General features: G+C 47.7%; 1 protein-coding gene across 1 annotated transcript in view; it reads left to right on the top strand.

Moving 5' to 3' along the window:
- The first annotated feature begins 4860 nt into the window (after positions 1-4860).
- The window catches only part of LOC105520010 (TBC1 domain family member 3B-like), an 83307-nt gene continuing 71294 nt past the window's right edge, over positions 4861-16873 (top strand). The window contains exons 1-2 of the mRNA XM_011953564.1: positions 4861-4866; positions 5300-5877. Of these exons, the coding sequence (XP_011808954.1) occupies positions 4861-4866; positions 5300-5877 (584 nt within the window). The remainder of the gene's footprint in view (positions 4867-5299; positions 5878-16873) is intronic.

The following is a 16873-nucleotide window of genomic DNA, read 5'->3' as shown; positions in this document are numbered from 1 at the left end:
CATATAACTTTGCGTTGAGATGTGCAAGTAAAAAAGGAAAGAAGATAAGATTGGAAACATTTCTCCCCAAACATTCCACAAATAATAAATATTCCACATTATCATTTAATGTCACCAACCTGTCTTGTTCCCATCACATTGTATTATAATTGTTTATATATCTGTCTTGTGAGCAGACCAGGAGTCTAGACATTTTTCCATCTAGTTTCCCGACGTAGATAGTGACGCACTTTGTGTGGCATGATGTGCCAGACACACGGAAGGTTCTCTGAGAACACTCGTTGAACTGGTCTGAACATCAGACACTATTGTATTATGCTGGTTCCTAACACTCATACTGCAATATAATTCTGTGAAGAAGAATCACACGCACTCTTTTCTTAGCGGGGCAGCACGCCAGGGGGCAGGTGGGAAGAGGTGAGCAAGAGGGAGGCAAAGCTTGAAAACTGTGCAGGGACCAGGTGCAGTGGCTCATGCCTCACACCTGTAAACCCAGCAATTTTGAAGGTTGAGGCAGGTGGATCCCTTGAGCCCAGAAGTTTGAGACCAGCCTGAGCAACATGGTGAAAACCCATCTCTACCAAAAAAAAAATAAAACAATCAGCTGGGGTGGTGGTGTACCCCTGCAGTCCCAGACACTTGGGAGGCTCAGCTGGGAGGATCACTTGAGCCCAGGAGGTGGAGGCTGAAGTGAGCTGAGACTGCACCACTGCACTCCAGCCCGGGTGACAGAGTGAGACCGAGTCTAAAAAAAAAACAACAAGGTCCAGGCGCGATGGCTCATGCCTGTAATCCCAGCACTTTGGGAGGCTCAGGTGGGTGGATCATGAGGTCAGGAGTTTGAGACCAGCCTGGCCAAGATGGTGAAACCCCGTTTCTACTAAAAATACAAAAGTTAGCCAGGTGCGGTGGCAGGTGCCTGTAATCCCAGCTACTTGGGAGGCTGAGGCAGTAGAATCACTTGAACCTGGGAGGCAGAAGTTGCAGTGAGCCAAGATTGCACCACTGCACTCCAGCCTGGCGACAGAGCAAGACTCCGTCTCAAAAAACAAACAAACAAACAAAACAAAAAACTATGCAGGTTATGGCAGAAGTCCACTGTAAGAGGTATTCAGAAGCCCTGAGTACTAGGCAGAACATGGAACAGAGATTCTGTTCTTTATTTCTCGTCTCATCCCCCAGGGCCTGGATCGAAGCCCAGTGAGCAGAGAGGCACCACAAAACCACACCAATCACCTGGCACCACTAGGGTGGACCCCCAGACCAGGGTAGACCCCAGCCTGTATTTAGACAATAAGCAGACGCAGTCCAGCAAAGCTAGGCCCAGCAACCCAGCCTGCAGCAGTAGAGATGCATTGATTTGCATCTGAAAATAAGCTGCATCCGTATCTTTGCCACTGCTTCAAAAGGAGAGAAAAAAGGGTTATTAGCAAAGCTGGTGGGCAGGGTTGCAAAAGGAGGCTTAGTCTGTGGCTAACTGGGTTGTGCGTTGTACCAGACATTTGTTCATCTGTCCTAAGAGCCTGAGGGTGGTGGAGATGTTTGATGACAAATAAGGTGGTTGAGGGGGTCAGGGGTGCCAGAAGGACCACAGAGGCCACATGGGAAGACAGAAGCTTTAGATGGGACTGCTTCCTGCCCTGGGGATGAGGAACGGGAGAGGGGGTGGGTGAGCAGGTGTCGAGGGAGGGGTGACTTGAGGCCGACAGTGCACTGCTCAGAGTGGCAATTCCATGCAGCCTGCTGTGCCGCTGTCAGCCTCTTGTCATCACAAACTTTTAAAGAGCCCAGAAGACGCATGCATGTCCACGTGTAGAAAGTTATTCTCCATGGAGGTTCCCGCAGCATGCACCCAGACATGTACCATAAAGCTAATCTCCCTAACTGCCCAGCCATAGGGAGGGCCAGGTTCACCATGTGGCAGGATGTTAGGAGCCTTTACAAAGAAAGCCATGAAGCTGTACGAAGAGAACACAGAACTTTCAGAATGGTAGAGTTCAGTGATTATAATTGTAGGATACACATACACAAATATATATATACACACACATACACAAATGTATATTTATACACATATATATATATTTACATATATATATAATGTGTTGCAAAGCTTAGAAGGATGGATTTATACCAAACTCTTTTTTTTGTTTTTTTTTTTTTTGAGACAGAGTTTCCCTCTTGTTGCCCAGGATGGAGTGCAAGAGCGCGATCTTGGCTCACGGCAACATCTGCCTCCCAGGCTCAAGCAATTCTCCTGTCTCTGCCTCCCAAGAACCTGGGATTACAGGAATGCACCACCACGCCCAGCTAATTTTGTATTTTTAGCAGAGACGCGGTTCAGACTGGTCTCGAACTCCCAACCTCAGGTGATCGGCCTGCCTCAGCCTCTCAAAGTACTGGGATTACAGGTGTGAGCCACTGAGCCCAGCCATATACCAAACTCTTAACAGTGTGAACCCAAAATATCTGAGACAGGTCTCAGTTAATTTAGAAAGTTTATTTTGCCAAGGTTAAGGATGTGCCCATGACACAGCCCCAAGAGGTCTTGATGACATGTGCCCAACGTGGTAGGGGTACAGCTTGCTTTCATACCTTTTATTTTTTTTCTTTTTCTTTTCTTTTTTTTTTGAGACAGTGTTTCGCTCTTGTTGTCCCGGCTGGAGTGCAATGCTGTGATCTCAGCTCACGGAAGCCTCCGCCTCCCGGGTTCAAGCGATTCTCCTGCCTCAGCCTCCCGAGTAGCTAGGACTACAGGCATGTGCCACTACGCCCTGGTTACTTTTGTATTTTTAGTTGAGACGAGGCTTCTCCATGTTGGTCAGGCTGGTCTCAAACTTCCGACCTCAGGTGATCCACCTGCCTCAGCCTCCCAAAGTGTTGGGATTACAGGCATGAGCCACTGCACCCGGCCGCTTTCATACATTTTAGGAAGACAATACATCAATCAATACAGGCAAAGTTTACATTGGTTTGATCTGGAAAGGCAGGACAAGTCAAAGTAGGGCGCAGCTTCCAGAGGTCAGATTTTAAAACTTTCTGATTGGCAATTGATTGAAAGAGTTATTGTCATTAGAAAGGAATGTCTGGGTTATGATAAGAGGTTGTGAAGACCTAGGTTTTATTACACAGAGGAAGCCTTCAAGTAGCAGGATTTAGGGAGAACAGACTGTATTGTTTCTTATCAAACCGAAGGTATCCGTTGATGTGAATGCTGGAGGGTATAATGAGGCATCTCCCACCCCCTCCTCCATCATGGCCTGACTAGATTTTCAGGTAACTCTGGAACGCCTTTGGCCGAGAGGAGGGGTCCATTATTTTTGGTTACAACAGTGAGAAGTGAGTTGGGGGAGAATTGGACTTTTGTTTGGGTTCTATTTTATACACATCTCTATTGTTTGGATATTCTGCAGCAAGCATTAAAATTTTTTTTTTTTTTTTTGAGACAGAGTCTTGCTCTGTGGCCCAGGCTGGAGTGCAGTGGCCGGATCTCAGCTCACTGCAAGCTCTGCCTCCCGGGTTCACGCCATTCTCCTGCCTCAGCCTCCTGAGTAGCTGGGACTACAGGCGCCCGCCACCTCGCCCGGCTAGTTTTTTGTATTTTTTACTAGAGACGGGGTTTCACCGTGTTAGCCAGGGTGGTCTCGAACTCCTGACCTCGTGATCCACCCGTCTCGGCCTCCCAAAGTGCTGGGATTACAGGCTTGAGCCACCGCGCCCGGCCAAAAAATTTTTTTAATGCTAAAGACAAATTGATGCCTTCAAGTCTGTGAACAGTGTCATCCCAGCAAAGACACAGGGCACCTGCTTTCCCATGTGTTCTGGGCATGTCCTCACAAGTTGGGGTGAGAGAGAGTTGATCCCTCTGCCACTCTGCCCACTCCTGCCAATGGCTGTGCTTCCTGGCAAGTCATTAGCTCTTCTGAGCCTCAGTGTGCCCACCCATAATGCAGGCAGAGGCATCTCAGATGCTCCAGAGTCACTGGGAAATGGCACATGGGGTGACAGGAAGGTGCGAGGGGGAGAGAACAAGAAGGCACTATGTTAGCAAAACTCAGCATGAGGGAGGCCCAGCTGCAGCCCAGCTGCAAGGCTGCAACCTCAAGGGAGGGCAGGGAAAGAAGAGGAAGGAAAGAAAAAAGGAAAGGAGCCAGGCCTGGTGGTTCACTTTGCGAGGCCAAAGAGGGCAGATCACTTGAGGCCAGGAGTTCAAGACCAGCCTGGTCAACATGGTGAAACCCCATCTCTACTAAAAATACAAAAATTAGCTAGGCGTGGTGGTGTGCATCTGTAGTCCCAATTACTTGGGAGGCTGAGGCAGGAGGATCGCTTGAACCTGGGAGGTGGAGGTTGCAGTGAGCCAAGATTGTGCCACTGCACTCCAGCCTAAGCTACAGAGTGAGACTCCATCTCAAGGAAAAAAAAAAGAGAGAGAGAGAGAGAAAAGAAAAGAAATGAGAGGAAGGGCCACTGGCCTCTGGACTCAGTGCCCTCCTTGGTCTCATGCCCTTGCTGACCTCCCTCCTGGCACGTGAGGTCTTCATGCTGCTCAGGCCCATGGCTGACCTCCTCTCCTCTGAGAGGTCCATCCCTCCCAGGTCTCCTCTCATTCAGCTGAGCAGACCAGGCTTATACAGGCTGCTTCTCGTTCCACTGAGGCCCAGCAGCTTACACCTTTGGACTGGGTGACAAAAGTGTCCTCCTTATTAGCAAAAAGAATTTTAAAGGGAAAGAGAAATGGCATCCTCAGACATCCTAGGGCAGAGTCAGAAGCAGAGAGGAGACTGAATGGGCTCGGGTGGGTGTGGAAGGTCACTGCAGGCTGCCATAGGAAGACAGGCCTGGGCTCAAAGTAGCAGGATGTGGGTAGGGGGATTGCCGGGCAGGGGTGGGGACCAAAGTGAGGGCCACCTGGTAAGAGCCGGTCAGAGGAGTGGGGCAGGGTTAGACTGCAAGGGAATCCAATGCCAGGGGGCCAGGGAATGTATTGCAAAGTGGGCAGCTGAACCTGAGATATGACAAGATCAGTGATTTGGTGACCTGCCCAGGCAGGCACAGCCCCCAGGGTCCTGAGATGACACATTTTAAACTCAGGTGACCCAGGATTTGGGAGTTCACTAGCAACTGGTTGTCAGGCACGGGGCCTGGCACTTAGTAGGGGCTCTTCAGATATTTGTCACATGAATGAGCCAGACAGTAAGTCGAGATGCCCTTCCTAGTCACCTCCTGCCGGCGTTCACGCTGTGAACCAGCGAACTAGGCCACCGGCCTGACCCAGTTTTCCCTGTGGCCTGCCAAGCCCAAGGAGAAGCAGACACGGCTGGCGCGGGCGTCCAGGGTGACTCGGAGGCGTGGCTCTGCAGTCGCCCTGGAGCGGCTGCCCTTCCGACCCTGCCTGGGCTATGACTCATCTCCGGTGGAGGAGAAAGGGGCCTTTGTGAGCCCCCAGCTCCGGCGTTTCCTGGACAACACCGCCCTCCGGTGGCCGCGAGCCGCGAGGGCTGGGGAAGCCGCCCGAGAGGCAGCGCCCGAGCTCCCCACGAGCTGCGGTGCCATTGGAAGCGCCAGCGCCCTCCCCTCGGAGTCCAGCCATGTCGCGGGGAAGAAAGAGGGAGGAACTGCCAACCCCCAGAGGGCAAGTGGGCTCAGCCCTAGGAAATGCTTGTTTCTCCAACCCCTCCCGGACGCCCCGGGAAACGGCATCTCAGAGCTCCGCTCCCTGGAGACCCCTCCAGAGAGGGACCTGGGGCCCCGCCCCGCAGCTGGAGAAGGGGTGAATGCCTTTCCTGCTGAAAGCCTGGTCCGCAGCCCTGCTTGTTGCGTCTCCAAGACCACGTGTCTGCTACATTTTAAAAATAGATTTGACTTACTCCTTATGTGAGTTGCCTATTCATATCTTTGGTCTGCTTTTCCATTTTCTATTTTTTCTCTTGTTGATGTACAGAAGCAGTTAAAAAACATCAGTTCTGTCAAATGTGTTGCAAATATTTTTCTAAGCTTAGTATTTTACCTTCTGATTTTGTTTTTTGGTGATATTTGATACACCACACGACGTTTTGATGCGGGATGACCTTTTGATGTTTTACTTTTCCTTTCTTTTTTTATTTTTGAGACAGAGTCTCACTCTGTCACCCAGGCTGGAGTACAGTGGCATGATCTTGGCTCCCTGCAACCTCCGCCTCCCAGCTCAAGCCATCCTCCCACCTTAGTTAGCCTCCCTAGTAGCTGGAACCATAGGTGCACACCACTACGCTCAGCTAATTTTTGTAACTTGTAGAGAGGAGGTGTCGCTATGTTGCCCAGGCTGGTCTTGAACTCCTGGGCTCAAGCAACCTGCCTGCCTTGGGCCTCCCAAAGTGCTGGGATTACAGGCTTGAGCCACTACTCCCGGCCTTGATGTTTTCCTTTATTCTTTCTCCCTTTGTTTTTTTTAATTGTAAAACTGCTCCCATCTGAGTATCACACAGACATTTCAGATCTATATTTTTTCTTTTTTCCTCCTCTTCTCCCCTTCCCTCCCTCCATTTCCCTTACTCTTTCATTTAGCTTTTAAATCCACCTGGGACTAATTTTGATATAAAGTGGAAGATAAAGATCTAAAGTTATTTTTTTCCGAATACTCAACTTTTCATATGTCATTATTCCGCCTTTCTCTCTCTCTTTTTTTTTTGTTTGTTTGTTTGTTTTCAGACAGTCTTGCTTTTGTCTCCCAGGCTGGAGTGCAGTGGCACATTCTCTGCTCACTGCAACCTCGGCCTCTCAGGTTCAAGTGATTCTCCTGGCTCGGCCTTCCCCGTAGCTGGGATTATAGACGCGTGCCACCATGCCCAGGTAAGTTTTGCATTCTTAGTAGAGATGGGTTTTCACCACGTTGACCAGGCTGGTCTTGAATTCCTGACATCAAGTGATCCACCCGCCTCGGCTTCCCAAAGTGCTGGGATTACAGGCATGGGCCACCATGCCCAGCTCAGCCTTTCTCTTTTAGTAGAATATTTCCTCACTGGTTTGAAATATCACCTTAATTATAAACTAAATGCTCGGACCTATTTCTGGCCAGGACCCTGACCTTATACATTAAGCCAAAGGATATGGACTTCTTTAAAAAAAAAAATCATATTAGGCTGCTAATTATGGATTTAGGACATTTATTCACATTGTTTTTAAGCTCCAACTAAAAGCAGGCTTGAATGAAGCATCTGCACAGGAAAACTGGAGAGGAAAGATTTCATTTCAAAGGACATAAACATTTTAAATTCTTTCTTTAAATTTATTATTATTTATTTTTAATAGAGACATCGTCTGTCTATGTTGCCCAGGCTGGCTTTGAACTCCTGGGCTCAAGCAGTCGTCTTGCCTCAGCCTCCTAAAGTGCTGGAATTACAGGCATGAGCCACCACCCCTGGCCAACATTTTAAATTCTTGTTATACAAAATGTCAAACCTTCCTCCAGAATGTTCATAGACTAAAGCACATCCTCCCAGAAGCATGTGAGAATGCCCTTTAAACTACACCGTTCTAAGGTTGAGTATTATTTGTAAAACTACATCCCAATTTGAAAGGCAAAAATACCATCTCATTGTTCTCTCATAATTTGCATTTCTTTAATGCTTGAAAGTGAATTTTTTCATGGTCATTTATAAAATACCTAGATATAAGCTTGACACAAAATGTGCATGTCCTATAAACAACAAAAACTTAACTAAGAGGTTTTAAATAAAGTTTACATACATGGAAAGGCATGTGACACTTGTGAATGGAAAGATGCCGGTTCTGGCCAAATTAATATATAAGTTTTGTGTGATTATTTTTGTAGCATTTTTTTTTTATTTTTTAAAAAATTAGAGACAGCCTCTTGCTGTGTTGCCTAGGCTGGAGTGCAGTGGTATGCTCATGGCTCACTGTAACCTCAAACTCTTGAGCTCCTGTGATCCTCCCACTTCAGCCTCCCAAGTAGCTAGGACTACAGGTGCATGCCACCACGCCCAGCTAATTTATGTATTTTTAATTTTTTTGTAGAGATGGTGTCTTGCTGTGTTGCCCAGGTTAGTCTCAAATTATTATTATTATTATTTCTGGAAAGAGTCTCACTCTGTCCCCCAGGCTGGAGTGTAGTGGTGTGATCTTGGCTCATTGCAACCTCCATCTCCCCAGTTCAAGCAATTCTCATGCCTCAGCCTCCCGAGTAGCTGGGATTACAGGTATGCACCACCATGCCCAACTAATTTTTTGTTTTTTAGTAGAGACAGAATTTTGCCATGTTGTCCAGGCTAGTCTCAAACTCCTGAGCTCAGCCAATCTGCCCACCTCGGCCTCCCAAAGTGCTAGGATTAAAGGTGTGAGCCATTGTGCCCGGCCTGGTCTCAAACTCTTGTACTCTAGCGATTCTCCCACCTCGGTCTCCCAAAGTGCTAGGATTATAGGTATGAGCCACTGCACATGGCCAGTTTTGTGCAATTGTATTAATAATAAAAATTCCAATATGATATTTTTGGGGAATTTTACATAGTGAATCTAAAGGTCATAGACAAGTGGGGACAATCAAGAACACTGAAAAAAATGGCCAGCAAAGGAGAACTTGTTCATATTAGCAGGTGTTCTAGAAAGACGCTCTAATCTCCCCAGCCAGCTGGGATTTTGAAGAGATGTTGTAGTGAAGTTATTATTTACAGAAACATGGGCCGGGTTAAGGGAACCAAGAGGGGAAGTTGAAGCTTATGCAACAGCAGGACTCCATTAGCACCCCAGACAGTTCGGAGGGTCGGCGGCACCCAAGTTACAGGCCTAGGGCTGCAGCCACTGCCAGAACCACAGCAAAGCAGGGAGGGAGCAGGACAAATACATACCCGCTCCCCTCCTGTCACCTGTCCCCCTTGCTATTGCCTCTTGATGGCTGAACCTTATTCAAAGTGGCCAGGGGAAGTAAGTGATTCAATGCTTAGGGCTGGCTCAGTCTCCCAGGGCACAGAGAAAGGTAGGGGAGGCTGCAAAGAGTATCTGGGGAAACAGATTAATCAGGACATGCGGTAAGTCCACGTTGGGACGCTTTTCTAAGAAAATCATCTGCCATATGCTCAAATATTTTTTATAAGGATATGGACTACAATATTATCTACTGTTTCAAACAAGTCAACTTAAGTGTTCGACATTAGAAGTTTCGTTAAATAAAAAATGTTATGTCGGCTGGGCACAGTGGCTCACGAGTCATCCCAGCACTTTGGGAGGCTGAGGCAGGAGGATCACTTGAGGTCAGGAGTTCAAGACCAGCCGGTCCAACATGGCAAAACCCCGTCTCTACTAAAAATACAAAAACTAGCCAGGCATGGTGGTGCATGACTGTAGTACCAGTTACTGGGGAGGCTGAGGCAGGAGGATCACTTGAGCCCAGGAGGTTGACGCTCAGTGAACTATGATTATGCCGCTGTGTTCTAGACTGGGTGGCAGAACAAGACCTTGCCTAAAAAGAAAGAAAGAAAGAAAGAACCCGGGAGGTGGAGGTTGCAGTGAGCCAAGATTGAGCGGCTGCACTCCAGCCTGGGTGACAGAGCAAGGCTCTGTCTCTAAATAAATAAATAACAAAGTGAACAATCTAGTGGCATTTAGTATATTCATAATGATATGCAGTCATCACGTCTATCTAGATCCAAAGCGTTTCCATCACCCCCAAAAGACAGCCACACCCATTATACAGTCACACTGCATTCCTCTCTCCTTACAGCCTGGCACCAACAAGTCTGCTTTCTGTTCCTGTGGATTTGCCTATTCTGGATATTTCATATAGGTGGAATCATACAATATGTGACCTTCTGTGCCTGGTTTCTTTCACTTAGCATAACGTTTTCAAGGTTCATCCATGTGGTAGCATGAATATTTCATTCCTTTTCAAGGCCAAATAATGTTCCATTGTATGAACAGACCACAATTTGTTTATCCATTCATCCACTGATGGACATTTGGGTTACTTCCACCCTTTGACTGTTGTGAATAGTGCTGCTATGAACATTTGTTGAGGAAGTAATAATTAGGTAGCAACCTGATAGAGCAGATTTTCTCATTTGTGAGATTTTTTTATATGAACATTTCTGGCTAATGCCTGTAATTCCAGCACTTTGGGAGGCCGAGGTGGTCAGACTGCTGGAGCCCAGGAGTTTGAGACCAGCCTGGGCAACATGACAAAAACCTAGTCTCTACAAAAAATACAAAAATTAGCCAGGGCCAGGCGTGGTGCCTCACACCTTTAATCCCAGCACTTTGGAGGCCAAGGCAGGTGGATTGCTTGAGCTCAGGAGTTTAAGACTAGCCTGGACAACATAGTGAGATCCTATCTATTTATTTTTAAAAATTATTTTTATTTTATTTTATTTCATTTTTTAGATGGAGTCTTACTCTATTGCCCAGGCTAGAGTGTGGAGTGCAGTGGTGCAATCTTGGCTCACTGCATGCAACCTCCACCTCCCAGGTTCAGGCGATTCTCCTGCCTCAGCCTCCCGAGTAGCCAGGATTACAGGTATGCACCACCACACCTGGCTAATTTTTGTATTTTTAGTAGATATGGGGTTTGACCATGTTGGCCAGGCTGCTCTTGAACTCCTGACCTCAGGCGATCCACCCACCTCAGCCTCCCAAAGTGTTGGGATTACAGGTGTGAGCCACCAGGACAGGCCTCCAATTTTTTTTTTTTTAATACAAAAAATAGCCAGGTATGGTGGCACATGTCTATAGTCCCAGCTACTCAGGAGGCAGAGGTGGGAGGATCATTTGAGCCCAGCAGTTCAAGGCTGCAGTGAGCCTAGATTGTGCCACTGTACTCCAGCCTGGGTGACAGAGTGAGGCCGTGTCTCAAAAAAAAAAAAAAAAAGAAAATCATATGGTGGTATAAAAGCAAACGACATTTTGCCATACACATAATAAAACCAGCTTTATTGATTTCCATGAATATCTGGGTCCAAAGAAAATGTTCTGTAGAGAGAAGGGAAGAAAATAAGCATTTGTTGAGAACCAAGTGTCAGGGCTAATACATGGTAGCAAATGCTGCCCTGCGTGTATCTCCTCAGCCACCTGAAGTCACCCGCAGACAGCACCTTTAGGAAGGTGGCTTCCTTCATCTCTGCCTAATGACATTTCCTGGATAACGAGCACTCGTTCACATAGGGGCAGTTCCAAGGCACTTCCTCGTCCTGTAACCGAATGGCAGGTTAGTTTGCGAAGTCCAATTTTTTTTTTTTTTTTTTTTTTTTGAGATGGGGTCACACTGTATCACCTAGGCTGGAGGCCGTGGCTCATGCCTGTAATCCCAGCACTTTGGGAGGCTGAGGGTGGCAGATCGCTTGAGCTCAGGAGTTCGAGACCTGTCTGGGCAACATGGGGAAAACCCGTTTCCATAGAAAAATGCAAAAATTAGCTGGGTAACCCAACCCCACCTGTGGTCTTAGCTACTTGGGAGGCTGAGGTGGGAGGACCACTTGAACCCAGGAGGCAGAGTGAGCCGAGATCCTGCTACTGCACTCCAGCCTGGGTGACAAAGCCAGATCCTGTCTCAAGTACATACATACATACATACATAAATAAATAAATAAATAAATAAATGCCTGGTATAAATTAGTCCAAAGCTAGCTTAGGGGAAGGAGCACAGGTGTCCCGCCTTTAAATATACTGCTTTACTTTTGGGGCAGAAAGCAGGCACTTTTAAAAGGTAGGGGAAGAAGTGAGCAAGTGGAGGTCTGCATGTTAGCTCTGGTACCTTATCTACTGGGCAGTCGAACTGGTGACTGCTAGAGCCTTCGTGAGCAGGACTAGGCTGAGAAATCCCCAGGTGGGAGGGAGTCTTACGGAAGTTGGCTGTTATCTCTCAAGGCAGCCTCTTGGTAAGTGAAAGTTCTGAGGCAACCCGGTGGAGGATAAGAGTTCCCTGATGGGCAGGCTTTGGTTTGCAAATCAACTGGTAATTCTCTAGGAGAGATCCATCTTGGAGCACAAAGTTAAATGAACTTGCCCTGTAGGGAACATCTGCTGAAAGGTGAGGTAAAAGGTTATATTTGCATGTCTAAAGGAATGAGTAGGAAGTGGGAAACTGGGGAACAGGGGAACGAGAAAAGAAGAGAGAAAAAATAATTAACCGTCTCTTAGAAAAACGGGACTACTCACAGTCCCTCAGCTAAATACCCTCGAAGTGTGTTTGACCCAGGCTCACAGCCGTCCCTGGTGGGGGTGAGCCCCAGTTGCCCACTGCGGTTAACCCAGACTTCTAGGGCTTTCCTCCCTTCTGGTCTCACTGGTCCCCTCCCTCACTGCCTTTAGATTTCTGACCTCTACTTGCTGATTTACCTTGAGCAATTACTTAGACTTTGTGCCTTAGGGACCTCATTTGTAACACAGGGTGGTCATAGTACCTGCTATGATGAGGACAAAGAAGTTAACATGTACCAAGTGCTTAGAACAGTGCCTGGCACATAGTATGTCCTCAAAAATGTCAATCATGGCTACATAAATAGAACAAGTAAGCAGGCTGTGGGAAATGAAACTCACCCGGCCAGCTTCGGTTTCCACCTCTGTGAAATGTACATCAAAATGTCTATTTTGAGAGATCACTGTGAGGGGTACATTGAATGACATAACCTATGTCAGGTACAGAGCACAGGGCTTGGTCCAGAGCGGGCTAGTGCTGGACATGCTAACTGCTCTATTTTCATCAAGCGGCTGTGCTGTCAAGAGAGAATGACCTCTACCAAGCAAGAAGGGCCAAGAGTTGGGGTGCAAGTGAGACCATTTCTGACTCCCAGGCCACTTCCTCCTTTGTCACTGGAGAAAGGTGCGATTTCAGGCAGGTCGTGTACCTTGGGCCTTGGTTTTAACATCTCTAAAAAGGAGTGATTGGATTTGGGGTATTGCTAAATGATATCCTACCGGCTCTAAAGATCTAGGGAGAGCCCTGTCCTGAAATGGACACACACACACACACACACACATTCCTATACACACATAGACAAACACATACTATATACATACATACATTCACACATGCACAATACATACATATAGTCATATACACACATGCTTATGTAACCGATGGGTTCTTCCTTCCTGCTGCACAAATAAAGAACACGCCATAGCAGTAAGGAAAGAATTTAATTGACTTGTAGCCAGCCACGCCACACAGGAGACGGAGTTATCACTCAAATCAATCTCCTCCAAGGCTCAAAAGCAGTTTGGGTAAGGGGTGGGGGTGGCCAGGCAATGGGTGCTTGCTGCTGATTGGTTGGAGTGGAGATGAAATGGAGGGGGGGGTCAAAGCTGTTGTCTTGAACTGAGTCACTCCTGGGTGGGGTCACAGGAGCCTTCAGGTCCAGGTGGAGCCATGGGTGTCAGACATGCAAAAAATATCTGAAAAGATATCTCAAAAGGTCAGTCTACAATAGTGATGTTATCTGCAGGATCCCTCTGGAATAATGGCTATGCCTTATCAGAAATCAGGTTCCTCTTCTCCCCCTAGTCTAATGGCCTTTCATCAGCTTTAAAAGGCAGTTGACTTTTGGGGAAGGCCTAGTATAATTTAAACTATAACCTTGGCAGGGTGCTGTAGTTCATGCCTGTAATCCCATCACACTCGGAGGCCAAGGTGGGTGGATCACTTGAGGCCAGGAATTCGAGACCAGCCTGGGCAACAGGGCAAACCCCATCTCTACTAAAAATGCAATAAAATTAGCTGAGTGTAGTGGCATGGACCTGTCTCAGCTACTTGGGAGGCTGAGGCATGAGAATCACTTGAACCTGGGAGGCGGAGGTTGCAGTGAGCTGAGATCACACCACTGGACCCCAGCCTGGGCAACAGAGAGAGACCCTGCCTCTAAATAAATAAATAAATAAATAAATAGAGAGACCCTGCCTCTAAATAAACAAACAAACAAATAAATAAACGATAATCTAAATGTCTCCCAAAGTTAGCTTAGCCTAAGCCCAGGAATGATTAAGGCAAATGCAAGATGAGTGTGGGTTAGATTAGATCTCTTTCACTGCCGTAATTTTCTCAATGTTACAGTCTTTGCAAAGGCGGTTTCACACACACACACACTGCAGAGAGGAAGCCGCTGTGGCCACATTGGGCCAGTGAGTCACCTCTGGAAGTTTTAGTCTCCAGGCTTGGTTGGCCTTGAAAATCACCTTAGAGAAGAATAATGTGTCCAGAAAACATTTCCAGGCACTTCCATGTGCTGTGCAAATGCTGTTTTCTTCTTAGGTCCCTCCTCTCCTTTTGTCACTTTGCAAATGTCTGCAGCTGCCTTGGCCAAGTGTGGGATCAGGTCACATTGCTCTGCCGAGGGCTGGGCTGGGGCCCAGGAAGCCAGACTCTCCAGATCAGCCTTCCCGGTCCTCCCACCCACCTCTTCCCAGCCCCTGCAAGAATTCAGTTAGCCCAGAGGAAGAAGGCAACAGCCCTTGGGGATGTTTTACTGGGCTCCTCAAACATGGCTGCAGCCCTTCCCAGGAAGCCAGGTTGAGAGAAAACTGCAGAACAGATGGGGCCTGGGAAGGAGGAAGCATTGGACTGAAGAGGCACAGAGAGGAGCAGGGAGAGGGCTGAGTGATGCAGGTGCAGCCTCTGGGCTGGCTCCAGGCCTTAGACACACATGGCAGGCCTTCGCTTAGTGCCTGGACAGCTCCAGTGGGCAAGCAGAACAACTTCCTTGTTTTTCTGTACCTGTGCCCCATTTCTGATTCGGAGTTCCTTTGCCATTAGGCTGGTGGGGAAAAATATGTAACTTCTTTCTTTCTTTATTTTTTGGAGACAGGATCTCACTCTGTCGCCCAGGCTTGAGTGCAGTGGTTCCATCTCGGCTCACTGCAACCTCCACCTCCAGGGTTCAAGCATTTCTCCAGCCTCAGCCTCCCGAGTAGCTGGGACGACAGGTTCATGCCACTGTACCCAGCTAATTTTTGAATTTTTAGTAGAGATGGGGTTTCACCATCTTGCTCAGGCTGGTCTCAAACTCCTAGGCCCAAATAATCCACCTGCCTCAGATGCCACTAGGATTACCACCCCACCTGACCTAAATATGTAATTTCTTCCAGAATTTATGTCCTAGTTCTGAGGTCTTTGTGCAACATCACATGGTAGGATTTGGTCCTCAGAAAACCATCCATCACTCTGACGCTGTCCTTGCTGCACCCCCAGAGCCCCTTCAGGGCCAATGTTTTCTTGTTACTTCAACGTGGTCAGCCTAGAGGATCTCACCACCTCCCCGAGAACTGCTCCAGGGCCACAGATCTCTTGCCATCTGTCATTCCTTTCTGGGACGGGAGACCCTGCTGGTTCTGGAGGAGTGTGGGGTCTAGTCTCCCCTCTACTTCTGGCCAAGGTGCCTTGAGCATTTGCATGAGTCTTCTCTTCACTTTTTCTCGCTTCTAGACACAGCTCAGTTCCCTAAGGGTTCAGGCCTTTAAGAAAGAGTTTTAGGGTACTCCTTACTCTGCCCCTGCCCCCAGTGCTGCTTGAATGCGGGAAAGGAAATGGGAAAATACAGGGAGAAAAACGAACATCGATGAGTGTCTCAAAATAATATCCTGCCACATACATTATCCCATTTAATCTCACCACAATCCTCTGAGTGTTTTTGTTTTTTTAGATGGAGTTTCACTCTTGTTGCCCAGGCTGGAGTGCAGTGGGGTGATCTTGGCTCACCGCAACCTCTGCCTCCTGGGTTCAAGCTATTCTCCTGCCTCAGCCTCCCAAGTAGCTGGAATTACAGGCACGCGCCACCCACCACGCCCGACTAATTTTGTATTTTTAGTAGAGATGGGGTTTCTCCATGTTGGTCAGACTGGTCTCAAACTCCCGACCTCAGGTGATCCGCCTGCCTCAGCCTCCCAAAGTGCTGGGATTACAGGCATGAGCCACCGCACCAGCCTACAATCCTCTGATGTTATCCACATTTTATAGGTGGGGAAACCAAGGCTTAATAAGGTCATATAACTAGTAATTGTATATCCTTCCCATCTATATTCCTGAAAACACTGAAGTAGATCCCAAACTTTTTTTTTTTTGTACACAGAACTCTTTTCTCGCCCCCCCCCCTCCTTTTCTTTCGAGACGGGGTCTTCCTGTGTTGCCCAGGCTGGTCTCAAGTGATCCTCCCACCTTGGCCTCCCCAGCGTACTGGGATTACACGTGCACCTGGCCCACAGAACTCTTTATTCAAAAGAATCTCCCTTGAAAAACCTGAAAGTGTGTTGCTGCTCTGGTCGAAGGCAACTGGGATGAGGAGCTCAGGGGTTGCCTCCTTATTTTCACTTCTGGACGCACCTGTGATGCTTCTGTGACTTCATAGGCTCCAAGAGCACATTTGGAAACCTCTGGGCTGTATGACCTCCAGGCAGGTTCTAAGGCCAACCCCTCAACTCACTATGCATGGATTGTGACACTCCTTGGTGCCCAGCCCAGCGGATTTCCTTGGAAGATGCTGGCTTCTTGGCATGTGTAGTCAAAACGTCCTGCTTGGTTCTTCCCCAGACTGCTGGAGCCCACTCCTGGATGGGATGTCAGGGCCAGATCCATGGCTTCCTGAGAGAATCTGGAGGCTGGCCCACCTCCCGCTGCCCAGTCCCTCCAGTGTGTCCAACATAATCAGCCCAAACTGCATGGGGCCAATTTATTTAAATAAATGTTAATCCTTCTCAGAGCTAGATGAATGGGGCCTTTGGAAACAGTGCTACAATTTGTCCCCTGAGGTAAGTCTTTTTTTCTTTTTTGCAATCATCTCTTCATTGAGGCTGCTGCCATCTCATCCCCTTTTGATTCATAAAATCAATGTGTCTAGAAATGTTCAGCCTGGGCAATACAGTGAGACCCTGCCTCTACTAAAAATTAAAAAAAAAAAAAAAA

The sequence above is a fragment of the Colobus angolensis genome, unplaced genomic scaffold, assembly GCF_000951035.1.
Source record: "Colobus angolensis palliatus isolate OR3802 unplaced genomic scaffold, Cang.pa_1.0 Scaffold368, whole genome shotgun sequence".
In the NCBI taxonomy this organism is placed as follows: domain Eukaryota; kingdom Metazoa; phylum Chordata; class Mammalia; order Primates; family Cercopithecidae; genus Colobus; species Colobus angolensis.
The sequence above is the reverse complement of the archived record's forward strand: the minus strand, read 5'-3'. Positions and strand labels throughout refer to the sequence as shown.